Here is a 19,597-nt window from a genome sequence, read left to right on the forward strand (position 1 = left end):
CAAACTGCCTACAAAAGCACAGAAATAGTGAGAACTCTAAAACACCACTGTAATTACAAGGAAAATGCTAACAAGCCCAACACTGGTTTTTTCAAATTCCAAGCATTCTTGGGAACCTACATGATCTATATGTATTCACTTGGATTTCATTCAGGTACCATGACTCAGGTGCAAAGCATTTGTTCCAGAACCTTAAATGGCTTCTTTAAGATTCCCTCTGCTCAGAATTAGAGTAAGTTAATAGGGTTTCATGAGAAGAAGTGGGGTCATTAAGAAGTGGCATTAATAATGTTTCGCATAGTTGTTGCGTAAAAGTAATCTTGCATCAGCTTGCATAACTTGAATATTATCAGGCATACATCACAGTTGGACTCGATGATCTTAAAGGTCTTTTCCAACCTAAGCAATTCTATGATTCCATTTAGCGCCTTACCCTTATGGGATAAACAACTGCTTCCTTGACGAGCCTTTTAGCTGCATCCAGTCCAATAATATCATCCCACTTCACGTTTGGATTATGGAGATAAATGTCCTGCAACACATATCGCATCCTGTTAGTAAAACTTCTTCTGCACTATGACCTCTGGCAAAGTAAAGAATCAACTCAGTTATAAGAGTGCTATTAAGTGATACAAACTGTATTACTTAATCCTATGTACTAGGGACCTCCCAAGAGGAAAGCATACACAGCAGTCATTTCTACAGAGCTGCTACATTGTGCGTTGCTTCCCCTCAAGCCCCTAGTTTCCCTAAGAGCATATACACTGCCAAATGTATATGCTGACCAGATCTGTTTCTCAGAACTGTTTTCTATTAGTTGGTTTTAGTAACCAACTAACATATGAAGAGATATCATGATGTGAAGGTTCACCAACCCTAATATTTTGTCTCTGATGCTGGCAAGTATTAGACATTTAGAAAAAAGTATAAGCAATAGGAGTGACATGTTTGTTCATATTTACATACACCAACGTCTGCAACTGAAGGACTTTGATAATTAAAATTACATCTTAGACTTTCAGTTCAAATACCCTTTGACATTCATTCTTCAGTGAATTTCTCTTACCTCTTTTTTGAACATGCTTGTTCTGTAGCAACAAATTTCACAGTTTAATCATATGCGATGTGAAAATATTTTTGTTTTAAACTTGATGCTCAGTAACTTTATGGCTGCACCCATTACTTATGTTATAAATAACAGTGAAAAAATGGTATTTACTCCACACTATACAAGATTTTATAAGCTGCAAGAAAAGCTGTAAGAGACTCTGTAACAGGAGGAAAATTTTCCCCTAAGCATCTATCAAAAGATAGTCGGTAATTAGTCTATGCCCTGAAGCACTCACTAAATTAATTTCATTTAATTCATCAAACTTTCCAAGTCTTCTATGAATCTTTCCATTTGCCTTAATAATATTTTGTGGCTTTGTGTTCCAGAGACTAATTGTTCCGCACATAATATCATATCCTCAATACAAATACTTGGGATAAATTCTACTCTCCAATAAAAACAGGCAGTCCCCAGAGACTGAAGAAAAATTATGTGCTTATATCTGAGGGGAAAATTTGATTTAATACAATTAGAAATATTATTTATATAGAGTAGATTACACTTTCCCATTCTATTAACAGCAAACTAAGATGAATCAGATTTATGATGCTAAGTAGAGACTTCCATAACTGTTTCCAAATTAAATTAGATTGTGTTGTGAAATAGATACCACATGCTATTTATTTTTATTGATTTACACAGTGTTGATTACCATAGCAACTAGGAACATACCAGCACAATTTAAAAAACATACAATAACAGAGGTTAAAGCAACCCCATTGCTTTTTGCTAAAGTAGGAGCAAGAACAACACTATTTTAAAGGTTTCCCATAAATTAAAAAACAGACAGGAATTGAAAGGAATGAGAATTTTCTTTCTTTAAGGTTGGAAACTTCTTAGACTTCAGTTCTACTAAACTGCAAACTTGCAGACCAAGAATTAGGGCCATACCCAGCTATAAAAATCAGTCAGCAAAAGTCTCCCAGGCTTTTTAAACAGCTGATTTTAAGTATGTGGGAGCAACAGCTGATGCCATTTCTGATGCTTATATCCAGAGTCACAAGACTATCAAATACTGTGATACTATGAAGCCTTTTGGACAAGTACCTCGTGGGGTTTGGGAGGTGATGCACGCAAATCATCTACCTGCTTTGTAGCCAGGCTGATCCCCAGTAGCCCCCAGGGCCTGTTTGCTAGAGAGCACCTCAACCCGCAGGTGAAATGAAACGGTGCTGACAATGTTGGGATTCCCTCCCGGTGCCAAACTGCACATCCTGGAAGAATCCCCAGTCTGCCCTGGGATACAGTGTATTATTGATGCTGCTCATGCAGCTCCTGTGCTGGGATGAGAGAAGGGCACTGCTTGCAGAGCCTACAGCGATAGCATCTCTCAACTGCACCAAGCGAGAAAAGACAAGGATTCTGGATCATGCAGGCAGTGCAAAGCAAGGCACAGGACCAGCATTATGAACAATGCAGGAATATCAGGGTTTAATAATTTTGGTACATGGTATCTAGTAGATACACTCAGGATATTACCATCTGTCCTGGTTTCAGCCGGGATGGAGTTAACTGTCTTCCTAGTAGCTGGTGCAGTGCTATGTTTTGAGTTCAGTATGTGAAGAATGTTGATAACACTGATGTTTTCAGTTGTTGCTCAGTAGTGTTTAGACTATAGTCAAGGATTTTTCAGCTTCTCATGCCCAGCCAGGGCACCTGACCCAAACTGGCCAACGGTGTATTCCATACCATGTGACGTCCCATCTAGTTTAGGAACTGGGAAGCGGGGGTGGGGAATCGCCGCTCAGAGACTGGCTGGGTGTCAGTCGGCACGTGGTGAGCAATTGCCCTGCGCATCATTTGTACATTTCAATCCTTTTATTACTACTGTTGTCATTTTATTAGTGTTATCATTATCATTATTAGTTTCTTCTTTTCTGTTCTATTAAACCATTCTTATCTCAACCCAGGAGTTTTACTTCTTTTCCTGATTTTCTCCCCCATCCCACTGGATGGGGGGGAGTGACTGAGCGGCTGCGTGGTGCTTAGTTGCTGGCTGGGGTTAAACCACAACACCGTGATACTGGTACACCATGCACACTGAATACAGCCCAATCCCTTGAATGGAAACTGCACCCACAGAGTTGAATCAAGATTTTCCCCACCATTTGATCACAGTTAAATAATATATTAGATAATAGTTGGTATTAGCTAATATATTTAAATCTCTCTTTTCAGTGAAGTACTGTACATTTTCTGTAGCAATAAGAACAAAGGCAAAAGCTATGACAGTCTCATGAGTACAGCACAATTAGATTACATGTTCCCCATCAGAAAGGAATGGTCTTAATTACTTCCTCCCACTGTGTATCAGAAAGAAACATTCTTATATGTGAAGAAATGACTTGTTGGGAGTTGCATGATAGGAGAAATAGCTTGCACACTCAAGGATAAGCACTATCAGTGACAGTAAAAAGAAACAAACAGCATTCTCAGATGACAAAGATAACCAAGATCTCTATACAACTGAAACGGAGATCAGATCTTACTTTGCTTACAACTGTTGCAAGTTCTCTCATCTCACCAGTCATGCCAATAAAAGCACTAAGGGGTTTTAGTAACCGTTCCTAAAAAAGACAAACATAAGTTCTTGTCAGACTTCAATTATTTTTAAACAGACAAGCTATGAAAAAGCTTCAAAAAAGCTGATACATCAAAATAATATCAACTTTTAAAGCTGTAAAAATATTGATAATAATAAAGATTTTGAAGTAAGCCATATTTGCAGTAACTCATCTTTTCATCTTACAGAATCTAATCCTGAATAACATTAAAATGAGCAGCTCTCTTACTCCACATGTAGTCCTAAACATGCCCTACATAGATTAAGAGGAGTGAAAAATGTAAATATGGTTCACCACTTTGCCACATACTCCATTTGAAAGTCTCTTCAAGTGTAGCAGTTGCCAGGTGGAGTGGCACTGTGTAAGCTGGATACACTGTCCTAGAAGCTATGGCTTGTGTCAAGGAGGGATTACTGAAAATTTTCTGTCTCAACCATCTAAGCTCTGTTCTTGCCTCAGCTGAGGTCAACACTAAATAACATACTGAATTCAAAGGCACCAGAATTTCATCCTCAGATGTTCTGTGGGTTTCTGCAATTTTTTTTTGTGAACCATAAGGTATCACCTGTATTTGTTGTCTTGTTAAAAGAGGAAACAACTGTCAACAAATTAGACCAGTATCAAGTATGACTGTCCACTCAAAGGAAATACACCACTCAGAAATCTAAGCCCTTTTTTAGCACTTGGGAACAAAGACAACATCATTGCAGCATTTTGTTTCGTTCCTGGTTATATAAAACTGACGATCTTGTTCATTGGATGGAAATATAAACAGAAACACTTACTGAAGGATCTGGATCACAATTAAGGCTGTTCAAGGCTATTCCATTTGACGATACTTTGACAGTATCCTGAATCATCCCATGGAAGTCAATCACTTGGCCCTAAAGGAGAAAATAATGTTTTGATAGGCTTTAACTGTTAAAACTGCAGTGGACCAAATTTTGCTTGCCATTACAGCGATTAGTTTCCTTACTGCACATACAGTCCTAAATACGGCAAAAACTGACCACAGAGTCTGTGGTAGCAATGGGAAGTGAACATACATCTCCTCAGTCACTGCAACAATTTAACTGCCGAGCCTCCTACCTCATTCAGGAATCTCAAATTTTTCTTCAATTTTAGCTATTACCACTGGATTTTCAGACCAGAAATATTTTTCCTTCTTGATGATGTTTGAAATACTATTTAATGCAAGCAGAGCCTTCTATGCTAAGAATTACTGCCCAAATCATAAAATTGACCCTTCAGCTAATTATACAGGAACACTTTATATAAAAATAGACATAAAAAGCTCGCATTTGATATTTGTGAAAAACTGTCATGTGTTTTTTCTACATACACATTTCTATCATAAATCAGATACTAGGCTTCCACCTACCCTTCTTGAGTGAGTGCTGTCTCCTCCAGTTTTGTTGATTGCTGAGATGCTTAAGCCAAAGTCAGTTTGCTCCAGAGTAACTGCATTGTCATTATTCTGAAGAAAAATCAATTTAAAAACAGATGTGTTGCCAAGTAGATGAGTTGCAGATATCCCATTATAGGTATCATCCCACCTCTTCATATATGTCCAGATGAGCTGTATCATTATACGGAAGTTGCAACAGTAATCCCATATTTGTCAGACATTTAGTTAGACTTCATCTGACTGCAGACAGCAGTGATGAAAGCCATGGCTCTAGAGCTCAGCATTCAAGTTATTTCATGCGCATTATTATTATTATTACATTTCATTCTAAGTTGTAGAAATCTGCATTTTACATAGCTATGAGAAGAAACACTAAATGAACAGTGGAAACAACAGGCAAGTATGAGGCACAGCATGTCAACTCGGAAATGAGGAGCCATTTTAGGATTATAAATTACTTTGACATTCACTTCATAGCAGTCGTTGCTGTAGTGTCCAAAAGCTGTTTTTTAAAGGGTGAGAGAACTGGTCAGAGATGAGATCCTCTCTATGCAGGAATATGGACAAGGACTTTAAAAAAAAAAAAAAAAAGAGAGAGACTCTCCTTCTTGCAGTTCCTCAAAAGCTGTAACAGACATGGTGCTTGCCCACCAACCTGCTGTTCCTGCTCCCTCCTCTGTGAGGGATGGTAATAAAGTAGTTTTCACACCAATCTTACCAAAATGAGACTCACAAACCTGAAAATTACAGAGCCAAATTGCTCCCCCAATCTCAAACCCCTTATGCACTGTGAAGATGCTTGCAGCTGACACCAGACCTTTTTTACTTGGTTTGTCTTGCTTCCTGGCACTAAAGGATTCATCTACTGGCATTATTGGGAAAACTCTGATTGTTTTCAGTATAGTTTGGATTATATGACTCCTTTTCCTCTAATTTTTGCCTATGACTTGCTCCCCAACTCACAGCCAGAAAGTATATTCTCCTGAAGTCTTGCATCTATAATCCTTATAGAATCTATAATCCTTTACAGAATTAGTAAAACCCACTAGTTATACAACTAATTGTGTAACTCGGATCTTTTTGCTGCCTGTAGCCTTTGAAAATAAAATCACATTAATTTCAACTGTAATGCTGCCAAGATAAACACTTTTAAACCTGTTTGGGGTTCTCCTTGGTGGATGATTTAAATTCTGTTGTACTCCCAGGTGAAGTTTTTGACAACGGTCGTTGCACTGTCTGATGCTTGAGCCTTGGGAGATTCTGAGAAGAGCTTGCTGCCCTAGAATTAAAAAAATACTATCTTGAAAGGCTTTCAGAACTTCATTTTTCCTTCAAAATACCAAAAGATTAAAAGGCAGAGTTTTCAAATAAAGCAGTTTTGGGCTAACTTTGCTCCCACTGAAGTTAAGGCATCAATTTCAATCACAGCAAAGTTCAACGCTTACTGCTTTCAAACAGGTTACCCTACCTTACCCACACTGCAGAAATTTTGCAAATTGTCTCCATCTCTATTTTGGAAAACGTCTCTATTTTCCTCAAAAAGATACAGAAAAATGCACCACGCTGTCAGCAGCGTGACTCTAGGCTTTACTATTTCTATGGTATCATAACATTACTTTAACCATGCTGCATATTGCTTTTACAGGAAAATTTTCTGCCCAGAAAACCCCCCCACGCATTTCTCTTACCTTCTTGGTCTTCCTCCAGTTCTCAGCTGTTGTTTATTTTCTGCTGTGGCAAAATTAAGATTAAAATGGAAAATAATTAAGGATATAAAAAAGGGCAACTTGATTTTCTGCACCCCCCCGCTTCAAACATATTTTTGAGCACACATTAATGACCTTGGAAATAACAATGCATAAACAGGAACAGCATGATTATAAGCAATGCAAGCTTGCAAAAATATTTTGAAAACAAACTGATATTGGAGCAAGCAGTTTGGCTTCAGGCTTATTAAATTTTAGGCTCATTCAATCTTTGGTTTCTTTGCTTACATTTTAAAACCAGTATCGTTTTCACAGTAAAACAGACACTACCAGAAATTAGATGAAGCACAATAAACTAATTTAATAGATGTCAAAGAATGCTTTTTTAATGCTAATAATTTTTTTTCATTGCTGAATTGGGAAATAAGAATTTACCTCACTCTTCTTAATAGTAATTTTATCGTGTTCAACATACCAAGACAGGATAAATGTCACGTTGCAATGGTGGTTATCAAACTATGTTATTTTTTGCACTTATATCATTTGAAACAATTTCTGCCAAAGAAAAGCTTTTTTCACAAAATGTCAAACTCACAAAGCCCAGATGTGAACTCATAAAGCCAAGGGTTTGTATCATACTAGCGTGCACCTAGTTGTTCCATTACTAGTGGGTAATGGGACTTTTAAGCAGTAGCTTGGATAAGCTAAGTTATAATATTTCATTTAAGCGTTTAAGTTTTAAATTGAAACTTAAATCTAAAATAGAACAGACTTACTATTCTCTTCCCATGAGAAGGAAGTGAATAGATCTATGCCACAATACTTTGCACTTACATAGCATTTTCCAATATCAAAGCAGCTTTTAAGAAACAGAAAAATATCATCTTCTTGTCCCTCTACAGAAAGAGAGAAGCAAGAGCAGGAGGGCTCAAAGCTCCATCTCTCAATTCTTATGTCCTATGTGCTAGAACTATAGCTCCGTAACTGTAAGAGAGTTCAAACATTAAACACTGACATACACGAGAAGGGCGGTGAGCATACCGGGCAAATACACATTTCAGGCTTTGGAAACAAAAGCTTTCTTTTTGGAACACAGCCACATACCAGTGTCCAGGACCTTTTTGGTAATTTTAGGATACTTTTGAAATTTTACAAAGTAATAGCTTTCATATTCCATCAAAATTGTCTCAAGATCAATGTTGTCACAAACTTCAAAGCCACGTAAACTTAATTTCGTCTCTTGTTCCAAAGCATTTGCAGCATCAACATACCTGGTAATTTCAAAAAAACAAAGACCGAAAAACTGAGAGTCATTAGCCTATTCTGATTTCTGAGAGAAAAAGCAAACGATGGCATTAGTAAGTAGATGGTGTTTTTACTTTTATTTTAACTCTATTTACGAAAAAGCATAAACTCTATTTAAAAACCCTTTCCTGATTACTCTAAAGTATTTTTAAATTATATAGGACATTTTTTTTCCAGAGACTGAAACAATTTAGCAAAGTATACTGCCAAGATACGTAATAGTAGTTTATTTCTTACAAACATCAAACCAAAGGGCCATGCTGCCCATCCACCCAACAGAGGACAGAAGGACACATTACGGGAGGTCAGACACACACAAACCCTCAAATGTAGAGCACTATTGTTTAAAAAAACATACCCTTCCTCCATTAAATAATGCAAAATTAGAATGAGGAGATTTTTTCGACGAGCTTCTGTTCGCATCTCATCCTGTGAATTAAGACAGAACTCTAGATCAAAAGTAATATTCTCTTTATTGCTGTAAACAGCATCTAAATGTAGCCTGTGGAAACAAACAAATTAAGACAACAGCATGTAAGAACTGTAAAACAACTCACTGTTAATAAACAGAAGGAAAGTGGTTTTCAACGTAATTTTTCTTACACATTATCAGGGCTACTGGGTGGGTAGAAACCTTTTCCTGGGGAAGAGAAAATTACTTTCAGGTTGAAAAAATAACTTACTTCCCTTACTATGGTTATGGATCTCCAACATGTTCAGGCTGCTGCGAATTTCAGGGTAGGACTCTTGCAGACCTTATGCACAGTGTCTCCAAGGGCTGTGCAAGGAAACCTCATGCTGCAGCATAGCTATGTCCTTCCCTTGCAACTAGAAACCTGTTTTCTTACTGCTTGGAGACGGTGGGATGGAGAACATGTCTGGGATCTGCACCACTAAACTACAAAGACCAGCTGTGCCACTGTTGGCACCTCCTATTTCATGGGCCTCAATATATAAACACAACAAGCAAAACACAGAGCACTTGAAGAATCAGTAGTTTGGGATAACACAAAACTTGCCCAATTTTAACATAGGAGTGACCAAAGTCAGGTCCCAACATGCAGAAACTTCAATATGGAGTCAGTCCCATGGATTTCTTCACACAGATTGGAGAACCCAAATTCATTCACAAATGGTTCAGCAATAAAAACAAGGCAGTGTAAAACATCTTTGTCATCGTTCAGTGAACCTACATCTGGGGGAGCATGAAGCACAACATAAAGTAGACCAAAAGGGGCAGTGGAAACAGAAATCTTTTAAGATACTGGAACAAAGCCTTACTCCAATGGAACATGCCATATATGCTGAGTGTCTGCAGACAAACCCTGAGATTTTAGGGTCATAACAGAAGTTGCTACAAGGAAAGCTCTAGAAATCAGCATATTGACTTTGGTCTGACTCACTGGGATTTGAAGCTGGCACCACAGGAAAAGCAGGTATGGCCAAACCCACATTTAGGCAAATAAATTATTTCCTTTCTCTTTTAGGATGCTGGCATTCAGCATTGGCAGTTGGACTCGATGATCCTTATAGCTCCCTTCCAACTTGAGATATTCTGTCATTCTGTGATTACCTAGGAGGACCCAGTGTGAGCATGAAAGAGTGGCACTTATTCAGTGGATAAGGAAAGAGCAGTAGTTTCTGTTGCTTGCAGAGCACGTATATATTCCTGATCACAGTAATGCAGACACGGACTCCCACTTCCACCCCCAGTTTCCCTCCCTTCTACCCCAGTCAAACAGTGCCTGCATCCATCCCCAAGAAAACACCTAGCCCAAGTGTTAGGAACCTGCAGGTGACAAACCCACACGTCTTTGTCCTCTTCATACTGGAAACAGAGCCCCAGTGTCTGTAGCAATGACTTCTGCTGTTCTCTGCCAGTGCCTGGCACACAAACAAGCCAAAGAATTACTACTGACCAAGGTTTATGTTTTTAAATCCCACAAGATGCCTAAAAGGAATATCCACATGGAAAGACAATTACCCTATCGTTGCTGGTCTCTTGGAAGGAAGCATCATTATAGTAAACTGCGGATACTGGAGAATCATTTATTCCTACAAGCAAAGGTGCTTTTGGGTGGTGCAATGTACTGCAAAACCAACTTACCTCTTTACGTGCCCTTCTGTTGTCAGATTAGACCTACCTGCTCCCTCTGCTCGGTACACAGCAATGGATATCATATAGCATTCTGCTGCTAATTTAAACATTTGAGATAAAACAATAGCTGATTGTGCTATTTTAAAACTAATACCTCTCCGTGTGTTTGCCAACCTGTGAAAAGTACTGGGTAGGGCAAGCGAAAGGTCTCCCAGTATAGCAGGTATTTTCTGGGATGTTTGCTTCAGACGTGGGGCCATCTAGTGACACAACTAAGAAAGGGCTCTGGGGTTTGCTTTTAACGTTTCCTGCGGGGTGAAAGTATATTTGTATTTCACATATTAATAAAAAGATTGGTAGAATCTTCATTCTGGTTTCCTAGAGAGAAGAATCAAAGTGGGTGGGGAAAAGGGAAGCAACCATAGCCCACTTCTAGCCTTTACTACCTTTGAAACCCTCTTGATAAAGTTACACAGCTGCTCTGTTTCTTGAGTCCATAAGGAAGCTACTCTTTGCCTTTCAGTGGTGGTACAAAGATGATTTTTCCAAGCCATTTTAGAGAGAAAGAGTGCTGTGTGAATGTTTGGTAGATCAGTAACTCTTGAATGAAGTAAACTGGTTCCTGAGAGGTGCTGCAACAAGAAATGAACCAATTTTGAGAAGTGTCATAGGCAAAGAGAAAACACTGACACCCTGGGATGAAAGGATCTTTTCCTTATTATTTTGAGGTGCTGGTGTTTGGAAAACAGATTTTGAATTGCGGACCTTTCACCATTTCTTCTGGATGATCTGAATCTCCCAAAACAGGCTTGGAGGTGCAAGAAGGAAGCTGGAGTTGTCACTTGCTGACAGTCCCACCTCTACATTCTTCTAAATGCAACTGGTCCTGCTGTTTTATGCTGAGAAAAATTAACTGTTGTGTTTACCACATATCAAAAGGCAAGATCACAGCTACCTCTGAATATTTAAACACAGTATGAAAACACAGTGGTTGCCACAGAAGACAAACACATCAGGTGTTTCATGTTCGAGTATTTACAGTAATACTCTGATGAGAAAGGAATTGCATCTGCCTGATGAGCTGACAGGGCTCATAATCCATGCTCAGAACTATCCTTGAAAAGAGTTTGTATTCTGCTGTGTCTTCTGCTGCTGTTCATCCCACTAGGTTACTTCTGCTATCCCTAAAGGCATTTTAAGTTCTAGTATAAATACTGCTGGGCGGCATCTCAAGTATTTCAAGCAGAGACTTGCTTTGGGTATAGGATAACATTGTGTCTATGTCTGGGCAACCCACTTCAACCTTAACATAGAAATGTTCTTCTTGTTATGTTGACCAAGCAGAAGCAAAAGCAAACCTTTACATCAAAAAAGAGCCCCATCTAAAAATCAGAAGATAGTTTAGACTGAGAGGTTCATTCTGTCTTTATCTTGTGTTAATAGGAATGCAAAAAGCAATGATTAATTTGAGAAGTCAGACATCTGTCCAAAGAAAATTAACTAAGTCGTTAATCAGCTAATCAACTGACAGACTTGCTTTAGATTGGATCTAAAAACTGAATAGAAATACCGAAACCTCTGATCCCAGTTCTGTGAAGTTTCTATCGACAAAAATTGAGGACGTTTCAACATGTAACAGTTACCAAATCATAAATCTTGCGAGTCAGTGGTGCACAGACCATTGCTTGCTTGACTAATCCCACAAAGCCACGTCTCCTGCCTCTCACCAGTCGTCTTCTACCACATACCCTTTCCAAGAGGTAGGTGAACCTCTGCACATGCCAGTGCCACCAGCAGCTTTAGCTGTCTACTTATTTGCCCACTCTGGTCTCCTTTCCTGACCCCCACTGCAAATAGGTCCACAAAACAACGTGCCTGCCACGGTACAGACAGATACTAACACTGCCCAGGACTTCTGCTGCGCTTAGAGAGGAAATGGTAAATCTTACATGGCATGAAAAAAACAGGAGTACTTACGAGTGCAAAGTTACTTAAAATTCAGTTTAGCTTTATAGTGATTTAGCCTTTCTGTTTAATTAGTATTTAGAATTGCATGTTGTTTATAGCCACTGGTATTTCAATAGAAGTTTAAGTGTTTAAAGTTTAATAAGCTTCCATTCTTAAAAGAACAAAAAATGTATGTAATTAAATTTTCAATTACTATAGGGGGTTTGGGGTCCATGCAATTAATAAAAGCTTAAGGCACTTAAGCATGATCTTGTTTTAAAAACTAAATAGTTGAGCACTTAACTAATTAGCTCCAATGCTTATACTGTATTTTATTTATTTCTAGCTTAACAAAAGTGTGATATATATTCCTTTCTTTGGAGCCATTTAAAATTAAACTCTATTAGAGTCATGCATCTTTAAATGCAACTGTTCGTTTAGTCATTTCCATACCTTTTACTAAAATGCATTTACATTATAAATCAACCTAGTCTCTTGTGTAATTCCATCAAATTAATGGACCTACTAAAAGATTAATTTAACCCCATAACATTTCATTACTATTTGACCCTATATTTCTGCATGAATATATTTGATAGCATGAAGAAAAAAGTTGGAGAGTAAGTCACAGTCTGAGAAGCCTGGAAATAATAACTACCCTGCTGTAATACTGTGCTCTTGTACGTCCAGCTGGGGCAGTCAGTAAGATGGGTTCAGAGGGATGTGTGATCAGGAATTCGGACAAGAGGCAAGCGGTTAGCTCTGTAATCACACAGGGAAAGACCTTATCATAATACACATGCAGTGTCCCTTCCCTCTTTTGCCTTTGTGATCCCAGGATAGCTGCCAAGTATGGGGTTCCTCACGATCAAGCTGGCACCATGTGCCTGGAGAGAGAGAGTAGCTGAGGCAAGATGGACTCACCCAGTTTTCCTCCTCCCTCCACCACCCCGTATCCCCACAGCTTTCCCCCTCCCCTAGCCCTTTGCATGTTATATTTGCAGCCTTGCGAGGCTTTTTACAAGGCTGATGTTCAGTTATTGTTTGGCTTGCTAACAGTATTTTTTAAGAAACACAAGTAGAGAAGGGAAATGGTAAGTTTTAAACAATGTATAACTTGGCTGCCATTGAATAGAATTTCCCAGCACAAAGAAAAGGTCCTTCTTTACTCTCTTCTCTCTCCCAAATTATACAAGCCTCTGCAAACAATAGAGTTGGCAAAGTTTCTCAAGAAGGATTACAAATAGCTTTCATAATTAAAGACATACAGCAAGCTCACCACAGAAGTTATGGCTGCCCTAGTAGTAACACTAGGATTCATCCAAGAGGTGTTACTTTTAAAATCTAAAGACATTTTATAATTTGAGTTTGGTGCACTGAAAAGAGAAACCTTCTGATCTCTCCTCCCATTGCAGTAGTTACATGCCATCTTTCATTAATTCATGCTCTGATGCCAAGAGCCACTCACAAATCACTACTATCTCCCTTTTAACAGGAACATTGCTGAAGCCAGGTTTTACACTGCCAAGATTTCACTAATTTGAAGTGATATACATTATGAATACATAAAAATGAATGGACACAAAGTATGGTGAATGATTAAACAATACAAATTAAGGATGCTGAATTTACAAATTAATTAACAAGCATTAACTCTCCCACTCATTTGTATGAATTTGCAAAGTTCTACTGCAGTTTACAGTAACATTGCTTGTCAAGAGTGATTTACAGAACAAACATAGGAAATATTTAACAGTTACAACCAGTGAAATGCCTCACAAAACAAATCTGATTGTAAGACTCCACTGGGCAGCTGTGAACAGCCATAGAATTATAATGGATATAGGAATTTACTTTTTTTAATCACTTTTTCCCAAAATTGCTAGAAAATAATAATTTCCATTCTATAGAACAGATTAATGAAAAAATGCAATACAGATAAGGATAGGACTAGGGAACTAGGAATTCCAGTAATTATTTAGTGCTACAAATTAAAGCTGTAGCAGCCTAACTTTTAGATACTGCATTGGAATACTGGAATTCAGACAACAGAAATTAAGTATCAAGGGTCCCTCCACAGAAGTCAAGAACCTTACAGCAAGAATCAAAATATCCTCTTCGCAGCTTCAGGTTGTTCCTTAGTCACCAACTGGCTTAAAAAAGAGCAGGCTCCAAACTTCTGCTCCTTTACAGAATATGAACATCTCCCTCTACTCTGTAACCAAAATATAAACTCTGATCTTCACATCCATTGTGCCAAAAGGCTATGGAGAAGTCAGCTTACAAAGCAAACCAACCCAAACCTAGTGGTACAGCTCACAAGGAAGAGTTCTGGAGCTCCAGGTGCTATTCCCACAAATGTTTCTGCAATTAGCAGTCAAAACCATCCTTGGGACCAGGGCCACCCAAATCCCCATTGGTGAGGTTACAAATCGGACCCCTTTTCCTCCTGTCTTCCTTCTGCACATTAACACCATTTCAACACCACACCTTAGGGCACCATTCTCAGTGGTTGGGATCTGAATCCACTTTAAGGCTCAGAAAGAGACTGGCCTGGAGACTCCCATTTCTAGGTAAATATATAATCTACTAATCCAAGATGTCAACATAACCTAAAACTCAGTTCCAGAACCACTCCCAAACCTACTTTTTTGTGAGCAATCCCGTCCTATTCATGCACAGTGGGAACAGGGATTTGTGTATGCGTGCACAGCACCCAACACCTTTGTGGGAAAGGTTTTTAGCAGTCCCGCAGTGCAGCCCTACAGTCTCTCTTACTCTAGTTGAATTTGACCAGCAGATGGAAGCAAAAGAACGGGTTAAGAAATTTAACAAAATCCTGCTGCTTCTGGGCTTCCTGGAGCTCGACCCATCCGTGGGATGGAGGCACGCTGGGACAGAGGCACAGCGGCACCGTACGGCCCTGACTTACGAAAAACGGAGCTGAGGGAGGAAGGAATACGGACTTGCCCCCTTCCGCTGTACCTGCTCCCGCCGTGACCATGCAACGGACAGGGCCTGTGGGGAGCAAGGGGGCCTGCCCTGCCCTGAAGAGCGGACAGAATAAGAAGGACTTCCCTCCTGCAAAGGGAAGGGAAACGAGAAGGTGGGGGGGGACCGTAGGAAGCCCCCACCTTTAAGGGGAACCAGGACCGCCGTCACACCGACGACCCCGAAGGCCTCCATCCCTCCCCAGGCACAGCCCGCCGCGCCGCGGCCGCCATGTCCCCTCCAGCTCCCCCCTCGCGCCGGCGCACTGCGCGCCGCTTCCGCCCGCGCATGCGCAGAAGTCTCCCCCCCGCGATTACCATAGCAACGGGGACGCCCGGCGGCCCAGCACTGCCCGTTCTTACCGCTTCCCTCGCCTGGTAGGTGGTTCTCAGCGTTTGGCAGGAGAGCTCCATCGGGGCGGGCAGGGAGCCCGGCCACGGGTGGCTATAGCCCGCCGGGAAAGTCACAGCGAGCGCCCGGCAGCGCCCACCCCGCACCCGGCCGAGGCCAGCGGGCGCCGTGAGGGAGAGGCCCGCCCTACCTCCCTCACGCAACCAATCGAGACGCCGAAGGGTGAAAGATTGCCCGGACAACTGTCCAATCACAAGTGGAGCGAGGGGGGAGTGGCCGTTAAAAGGATGGGCCAATCACGGTAGGGAGCAAGGCGGGGCTAGCAGTAGTGCTGGCCAATCGCCGCTAGGCTTACTTGAGCGGCGCGATGGGGTAGTTTGTGGGGTTGTGAGGGGAGTGAGGGGGTCGTGGAGCTGAGGGGCTGGAGGCGGTCCGGACCAAGCTAAACCAAACTAAACCAAGCCAACCCCCTGTTAAACATACCCAGCTCACCTAGACAGGTGAGGTGCGTCCGAGAAGAAAGCAGAGTGCAGTCTGCCCCTCGCATCAAGGATGGCCGTGGGCCTTAAAATGGAGGCCGCCAGCGTGCTGGCGCTGAGGGAAAGGCAAGGCTGTGAGAAGGGCCCTCTTCAGAGCACCCGAAAGCCGTCGTTAAAACTCGGCTGCCTGATTGCTGCAGTTCCTCGTGGGTTCGGGATGTGAATTACTAGCGGGGTGAGTTGTGCCTGTCAGATACTGCTTGGCTGCAGTCCAGCTGGAGGAGAACATTAAAAAAAAGAAAAAAATCCCGGAAAATACATGAAAAGGAAGTTCGAGCATGCCAAAGGCTTGCTCAGTGACAGCCACAACAGGGCACAAAGCAGGACAGAAGAGGTCAGAGGGGTGAAGAACAATCCTCTGGAAACACCCTGTCTGCTGGTATGTGGGTGCTTCACAGCCAGGCAGCTGCAGGTGCAAGCTCTCCCCAAGTCCAGCCCACTGGAGACCAACAGCTACTCAGTTCCATCAGCTGTTCTTGGACAGGGTAACTACCAGATTCTTCACATCCATGCCATGCTACGCTTGCTTAGCATCTCATCTTCAAAACCATGTTCTCCAGACATGCAGACCTTCCTCCAAACACCACCTCCTCAGTATAATCGTCAATACCCCAAAAGGCTTTACCCTTTTCATGCAACCCTGTTCCTACTCGGGAATGTTTCTCCAGCCCTTTTCTTAAACCTTCCCAATCCAGTATATGCCAACACAAGCTTTCCGTTCCCTCGAGCTCCCTCACTAAGTATCTCCAACTGCACATACCTTCCATAACCCTTCTCTCTTTCCTTTCTGTATGTCTTAATCTCAAGGATGTCCTAAGCAAAAACATGACTTCAGCATATGTTAACTGCTCGGTTAGTTGCACTGCAAATGTAATGTACTTTTATCCTGTTAAGCATGTAATTTAATACATATCTTTTGTATTAAATTTGTCGCATAAAACATAGAGTTTTCAAAATGGATCACATTAATGTTCCTGCATCCAACTTAGGTCCTCTCCTACAAGACTTTGTGTTTAATTTTGTGGCCTTAATGTGGTAGTAGAATAGGTAATGCGTTCATTTTCCATTATTGGGTGCTTCTGGTTTATGGCTCTGAAAGATAAGTTCCTGTAATTGAAGTTAAGATTCAAGCCATCCCAATTAGGTTTCCAAGATCATGTCATTACTGCTGAGAGAATAGCCTGGGTTCTTGGCTTTGCTTGACTGGAGAGAGTTTTCTACCATGTCTCTTAAAGGGGTAGTGATATCTTAATGTGTGGTTTGCTACTGTTTTGATGGATAAAGAGAGAGAGTCTTCAATGCTTAGAACACAAACTTGAGGGTAATTTTCACCATATGTTTGTGAATTCAAAATTCAAACTGCCCTTGGAGACAAATGCACATCTGCAGTCAGGGGGGCTGTGTTCAGGATGGCAAAATCCCCATGAAAGCTCAGGCTGTTAAATCTGCAAGGGCAGACTTCTGCAGCTGAACAGTACTGGCTGGCAGGATCAAGATGTCCCCAAGCAATTCAACAGCCTACAAAGAAATCTTGCTAGGGCACTTATTATCTAGGTCTTACATTCAATAGACATCATTTAATAAAAATAATAATGGTCAAGTAAACAACTTCATAGCAATCATTTAAATATTTCCCCACTGTGCTTATAACCAAAATATAGATATATCACCCTGGTATGTTAGGATAGGCAAGCAAAACTAATTAACTTGTATTTCATCATCAAAACTGATTAGAATATAAAAATAAAGAAGAACAAATCAGATTTCTAATTTACATTTTGCCTATTTTATATATATATCTACTGAGTCTGACATTGCTTTAGTTAATGTAACTTCACTGTATGTCTTGACATAACAGAAGATTATTTCCTATCTAAGCTCTGTTTTGTCAATTAGCTGCACAGAAAGTGCAGATACAAAGCACCCATATGTACAATTTCTTTCCAATAAACAGAGTAAGTATCCAACTCAGAACATCTTGTCTTGTAATCAGAGCCTATATTTTATGGGTAGCAGAGCAATTAAGGGGGCCTGTGAGCCTCTGTGCTTTGACAATTCTAGACCTAACACAAGAGGGGTGTAGGCACTGAACACCACCCCATTACATTTTTACCATCCACTTTGTCTAGTACTACATTAAAAAATAAATGGCTATGGAGTAGGAAAGATGATGGAGAAGGCTCCAGCTGGCCTCATAAAGTTCTTTCCTTTAAACACAGCACATTCAAAAAAAACCAAACCTACCTTTGACCCAATCATCTCAGACCTCCCCAATCCTATCACTGCTTGTAATTCATATTCAGTTGTCTATTAGCAGCTGGTTAAGCAGCACAGGAGGAGTTTGTTGAGGTGTAATGCTGATAAGTGTAATTGCTGCAATGCTGGGAGCAGCTGTAGGGTGGGGGTTTTTTTTGTTGTTGTTTTGTTTTTAACTGTCTGCAGTGTGTTTGTGGGAGGTAGGGAGAGTTTATTTAGATGATCAGATGTCCCAATTTCAGTAGGTAACACAGCTGTGGGAAGAGTCAGTGCTTGTATGGACATACTGTGCATAGTCCTAGAAAGATTCCTAGAGAATGTTGAAGCCCAGGTGATTTTGGTTTTGGGTTTTTTTTTTTCCTAACAAGCCTAACTCAATTTAGGGGGCAGGATGCTTGGCAGCTATAGGTTCCCTTCCTACCCTAATTAGAGCCTGTTGGGAAAACAAACTAATTGCTGTGGTGATATCCTATCAGATGGGAGTGCAGACTGGTTGTCTTGAAGAAGGGCAGGTTGTCTGCTTCTCTGATGGCTAGTGCTGGGCCTAGTTTTAAAGCTTTTGTAGTAAAATCAGAAAAGACTCAAGGGGAGAATGCAGGAAATGTTTTAGGAGCTGCAGTAGGGGGTTGTGAGAGGAGGAAGAGGGGAAGGAAGAAGCATTATAAGTGGTGGTACAACAAGAAGTATCAGAAGCTGGAAGAATGTCTGACACTTGAGGTAGGTGTCTTAAAAGTTTGGTGGAAAAAAAACCACTGGAAAGGTTGAGACTGGTAAGTTGCTAAGGTGGCCTGGTATCTGGGGAGTGCAAGTCTGGAGTTGACATGTGTGTGCGGAGTTTTGAAAAACCAGCAGGATTTTGAAGAACTAGAGCAAAAGGGGAGACTTATTCTAGTTACTGGAATAAAACAGAGGAGGGAGATTTGAGAGGAAACTTGGTGTGGAGATAAGATAATGGAGTGGGAGAGAATAGGCCTGTGCCCTATGCTTTTGCAGAGTAGGGACCTAGGAAAAAGCTTGAGGAGGACCAGAATTATGGAGTACTTTTTTTTTTTCAAGGGTATGGCCCCATTGATGAGTAGGAGAGAGGTTGCAAGGGAAAGCTGGGGGAAAACAAAATATGATGAAAAGAAGAACTCTAAGGAACTTTTTTTTCTTTGAGAAAAAAATTAGGATAACCTAATATGTGAACTCTTATTATCTTACGCTTGTGAGGTGTTAAAACACAAACTATAATCTGTTTGCTCTTATCCCAGTGGATATCGGGGATGAGACAAATGGGAAGGTTGAAAGATGTGGTTATGAACTGAGAGGTGAGTGTACA

The 19,597-nt window shown here is 40.6% G+C and overlaps 1 protein-coding gene across 2 annotated transcripts in view; it reads right to left on the reverse strand.

Moving 5' to 3' along the window:
• The window catches only part of KATNAL2 (katanin catalytic subunit A1 like 2), a 32,222-nt gene extending 16,507 nt beyond the window's left edge, over positions 1–15,715 (reverse strand). The window contains exons 1-9 of one of the 2 annotated variants that reach the window (XM_075019543.1): positions 15,493–15,715; positions 8,453–8,523; positions 7,894–8,060; positions 6,772–6,811; positions 6,239–6,362; positions 5,057–5,152; positions 4,461–4,559; positions 3,601–3,678; positions 434–532 (exon numbers count right to left, since the gene is read on the reverse strand). In XM_075019543.1, coding sequence (XP_074875644.1) covers positions 434–532; positions 3,601–3,678; positions 4,461–4,559; positions 5,057–5,152; positions 6,239–6,362; positions 6,772–6,811; positions 7,894–8,060; positions 8,453–8,523; positions 15,493–15,543 — 825 coding nt within the window. In that variant the 5' untranslated portion in view covers positions 15,544–15,715. Of the gene's footprint in view, positions 1–433; positions 533–3,600; positions 3,679–4,460; positions 4,560–5,056; positions 5,153–6,238; positions 6,363–6,771; positions 6,815–7,893; positions 8,061–8,452; positions 8,524–15,492 lie in introns of both variants that reach the window. The other variant, XM_075019542.1, reaches the window with a different exon arrangement.
• Between the last annotated feature and the right edge of the window lie 3,882 nt (positions 15,716–19,597).

The sequence above is a fragment of the Buteo buteo genome, chromosome Z, assembly GCF_964188355.1.
Source record: "Buteo buteo chromosome Z, bButBut1.hap1.1, whole genome shotgun sequence".
NCBI classification, from domain to species: domain Eukaryota; kingdom Metazoa; phylum Chordata; class Aves; order Accipitriformes; family Accipitridae; genus Buteo; species Buteo buteo.